The 4,512-nt window shown below is 38.4% G+C and overlaps 1 protein-coding gene across 1 annotated transcript; it reads right to left on the reverse strand.

The window, feature by feature from the left end:
- Positions 1 to 996: 996 nt before the first annotated feature.
- On the reverse strand, positions 997 to 4,512 carry LOC110804419 (pyruvate dehydrogenase E1 component subunit alpha-3, chloroplastic). Its single transcript, XM_022010011.2, has 3 exons — positions 4,056 to 4,512; positions 2,922 to 3,699; positions 997 to 1,521 (listed from the first exon to the last, which is right to left on the reverse strand). The coding sequence occupies exons 1-3, from the start codon at positions 4,302 to 4,304 to the stop codon at positions 1,244 to 1,246; spliced, it is 1,305 nt and encodes a 434-aa protein (XP_021865703.1). The 5' UTR covers positions 4,305 to 4,512; the 3' UTR covers positions 997 to 1,243.

A 4,512-nucleotide genomic window follows, 5' to 3' on the forward strand; every position in this document is an offset into this window, starting at 1 on the left:
AATGTGCTTTTTAATCATAAAAATATGTTTTTTACCCCGGTTGTATGTAGAGCTACATACAACCTGGTGCACCTTCTGATTTGTGCTTTCTTAGTCTGCTTAGACTTTGAAATCTTTAAAATCTTTCTCCATCAGACTTTAAAATTTACTTTTCGGGACTACGGGAAGACCTATAACAAAAAGAGAATTATTGAGCCTTTATCTAGATCATCGTGATTTCATTGTAATGTGTGAGTGAGACACCATAAATGATGATCTTGTACACCCCTCGAAAGTTGAATATGGTAACAAAAGAGAAAGCAGAAAAACTCGGGCTAAGGGTTTAAAACAGGATGGAACTCTAGGTGCAATATTAAGGGAAAATGTTCAAATTTATCTTGTCGGACTCCACTTCTGTTTCAATACCGACTTGGAGTACATAGAATGTGAACCTGATTGTGTTTGCTGCGTAGATGAAAACTTCCTTTGTGTGACTCTCGTTACCACACTCCCACCGTCTCCATCGCCGCTCAGTCACCCAGTTTATCTCCTTCCATTTAAATTTTAAATTTTGAGGCGTAAAAGGTTAAATTATGTTATAACCAAATACGTGCCTCAAACGATTAGGAACAAACCTACACAAGTGTTTATGAGGAAAATCCCGTCAAATTCTTTTTTTCTTTATCTTCTTTTCTTTCAATTTTCTTTACACCATGGCTAGATCTAAGCTTTTAGCGCCTAAAGAGAAGGGGAAAGAGGAGGCCGAATCTTCACGAATTGTTGGGTCTTCGAAAAATACGATCTACAAAATCTATACAACGGCGCAGGAGGAAGAGTTGCTATCAGTGTTTAATTTACCGGCGCCGGCGCTCGTCGTAGTTCCGGTGAAAGGTGAAGTGGTGTTCCACTGCCCCCTCTAACTACGTGGTTCTCCACGAGTATCCGTTAAAAACAAAAAATACTTCAGGAGTTTATTGGAATCCAAACACAGCATTAGGAAATTTACTAAAGCCAAACTTGATCGATAAGAATAATAACATAACATAAATTATATCTGAATACACAACTTGATCGATAAATATTACGGCACATAAGACAGAAAAGACGAATGGCTGCACAGCTACAGCTCAAAACAAACCCAGATAAACACTCTATTCAACAGTAATACAGAATGTGAAATCTAATAAAGCAACAAGGTGTAAAATGAAGAAGTAGGTGAGTTAAAAGAGAGGAGAAAGATTATAAAAAAAATACTGAAACCATGTTAGACTTGGGCAGTGCCCTCTGTGAACTTTGGATCTTCACATCTGTATTTACCATCAGGTCCGATTCCAAAACCCTTTGGATCGGCAAACACATTCTCGAGAAGTTGGCTTCGGTGTGGAGCTGGGCTTTCATCTGCAAACTCAACAGCTTCCTCGACTAGTTCGTCTATCTTCTTCTCAATGGCTTTCAGGTCAGCTTCGTTAGCCAACTTGTTCTCAGTTAAGTACTTTTTCAAAGCTGCTATTGGATCTCTAGTACTGTAGCGAGCTTTCTCAGCTGCCAACACAAAGTGTATCATGTTGTCAGATGCAGAATATTTAGGAAATGTTTATCAAGATCCCATCTAAATCAAGATAATAATATAAACACCTAATAATCTGAAAACAGAAGTTCTCCAATCATGGTATCATGTGGCATGATGTATTCCTGCATGTGGTAGGCCTACTAAGTACTAGAAAAACCATACAAGTGAACAATAATGCTGGTGCCTCCTATAGAACTATGCCTGAGCAAAACTTGAAAACCCTCGTAATTTCCAACAAAATTGCTGGACAAAGGAGGAAAAGTCTAACAATAAAACTACTTCTATCAAATTGGTTATGGAGTTGCACTAACAAAACTGATGCACTATGATTCAAATGAATGACTTCAACACAAAACATATCCCAAGGCATTTGCAAACTTCGGTGTTATCTCAAACTCTCATTTTACCTAATAATTCAAGTGCTCAACCGTCTGATAATATCAAAGAGGAATTTTTATTATTAGAGCCAATTTTTGGCGGTCACTGTAATTAAAATTCATTTTATTCACGTTACACACTAAACATGATGAATATTGTTCGAAGTGAGTAACCTCTTAGGCCCGATCAAAGAGGGGGGAGGGTGGAGCTATATTACGTTTCTATGGGTTGGTTAGAAAAGTAGAAAGGCAATAAGATAAAGATGGAATTGAAATTCGGTATTATTGACCTAATAAATGGAACTGACATACTCCAAAACTTGAAATCTCCTGCTTTCCACCAACAAATCAGGATTAAAATTCATTTTATTCACGTTACACACTAAACATGATGAATATTGTTCGAAGTGAGTAACCTCTTAGGCCCGATCAAAGAGGGGGGAGGGTGGAGCTATATTACGTTTCTATGGGTTGGTTAGAAAAGTAGAAAGGCAATAAGATAAAGATGGAATTGAAATTCGGTATTATTGACCTAATAAATGGAACTGACATACTCCAAAACTTGAAATCTCCTGCTTTCCACCAACAAATCAGGAAATTCTTATCAAGATTAACCAACTCGGAGGGAAGACTTTTGGTTTGACTAAAGATGACCATGAGATCTAACATTTACAACAAATTACTTGTTGCAAGTAAATAAGAGCTGGAGAAGATTTATTGGTCATCAAAAACTTCAGACAAACTAGAATAGATAAGCGGGTACACAACGAAGAAACAGAAATGTCACATCAATTAATACAGAGCTCTTGCATGGGCATCTTCAAGAGCGCAAACCCTATGTTTGCTAGTACGCATCAATTTCTACCAAGACTATAGGCAATTAGGCATGGAAACAAATTTATCTGTGATTCATGAACACTGTCAAACTTATTGAGCCATTAACAAACAATCAATAAGGAAACACTACAGTGAGGAAAAAACAGATTTGAACTTACCAGGGTCACGGAGCTCGTCAGGGTCAGCCAATGAGTGTCCTCTAAACCTGTAAGTTTCACATTCCACCAAGGTAGGACCTTCTCCTCTCCTAGCCCTATCAACAGCCTCCTTTGCCACTTCCCTCACCTTCAAAACATCCATACCATCCACATGAACTCCAGGCATACCAAAAGCGGGGCCCTTCTTCCAAATCGCAGGATCAGAAGTTGCCCTTACATGGGACATTCCAATCGCCCACAAATTGTTCTCCACTACGAAAATAATAGGAAGCTTCCATAATGCAGCCATGTTCAAACACTCAAAGAACTGCCCATTGTTACAAGTCCCATCTCCAAAGAACGCCACTGTCACATCGTCACAATTCTCCTTCAACACCTCTCTCTTATACTTGCTTGTAAATGCAGCTCCCGTGGCAACAGGAATACCTTCCCCAATGAAGGCGAAACCACCAAGAACGTTATGTTCCTTGGAGAACATGTGCATAGACCCTCCTTGCCCTCTGCAACAACCAGTTGCTTTCCCAAAAAGCTCGCTCATCACATTACGAGCAGGGACGCCCTTGCTAAGGGCATGAACGTGATCGCGGTAAGTACTAACAACAGAGTCTTTCTGTGTTAATAACTTGATAAATCCAGTTGAAATTGCCTCTTGCCCATTGTATAAATGGACAAATCCAAACATTTTCCCCCTGTAATACATCTGGGCACACATATCCTCAAACACTCTACCCAAAATCATGTCCTCATATAGCACAAGACCTTCCTCTTTAGTGATCAACTACACACAAAAATCACCCACCAGCTCAAAATCAATAATAAGAACTCTTCCTTCATTCCAATTTAAAAATGAAAAAAACTAGTAATTGCAATGATAAATCAAATTCAAATTGCTTCAACTAAAAATTCTGATCACATATAACAAAATATGTAATGACGTAACATATATTCGATCATTGAATAAGATCAATCAGCACAAACATGCAAAATAGTCATAATTATAGAAACCATATTTATTTTGAAAATCAACAATGAACAAGAAATTACTTTTACGGGTTTCCATATAATTGCTTTCAGTAGTCTCAAAACCCGAAAACTGGAAACAAAAAACGACAACAAACCGGCCCTAAAATTTACCAGATTTGAAGCAGAAACAGCAGATTTGGGCTTCCTCTCCTTGACAACCTCAGAAACAGCAACAACAGAACTCGAAACAGAAGCAGAAGAAAAGGGTACATTTGAAGAAATGCGAAGTTTATTGACAGATCCAAGAAAAGATGTTTGCGTTACAGCTTTAACAGGATCGAAAAGGGGTTTTTCTTTGGATCGATTACAACTATAATTAATGGAGTGGAAGATTTTGGGGACAGCCATAGCTGAAGACATGATGGGTTTGGAAATAATGCAGGAATTATGGGGATTTATGATGCAACAATGCTAAGAGAGGAAATGGGGGAAACAGCAAGAAGAGAGTAGAGGGGGGTTGAGGGAGAATTAAAAGGGAAGGAGACAGCAAAAGTGGCGGAGTAAACAAAGAGGAGTTGGAGATTTGTTGTTCACCCGCAAAATTAAATAAAAAGTTTGGGGATTTTTT

The sequence above is a fragment of the Spinacia oleracea genome, chromosome 1 (assembly GCF_020520425.1).
Source record: "Spinacia oleracea cultivar Varoflay chromosome 1, BTI_SOV_V1, whole genome shotgun sequence".
Classification (NCBI taxonomy): Eukaryota; Viridiplantae; Streptophyta; class Magnoliopsida; order Caryophyllales; family Amaranthaceae; genus Spinacia; species Spinacia oleracea.

Excerpts from the sequence above, each read along its gene's own strand:
- LOC110804419 (XM_022010011.2), bottom strand. The coding sequence starts at position 4,304 with ATGTCTTCAGCTATGGCTGTCCCCAAAATCTTCCACTCCATTAATTAT. Across the intron at positions 3,700-4,055 it reads CTGTTTCTGCTTCAAATCTG|TTGATCACTAAAGAGGAAGG; the intron begins GTAAATTTTAGG and ends TTTTGTGTGTAG. Across the intron at positions 1,522-2,921 it reads TGACGAGCTCCGTGACCCTG|CTGAGAAAGCTCGCTACAGT; the intron begins GTAAGTTCAAAT and ends TTGTGTTGGCAG.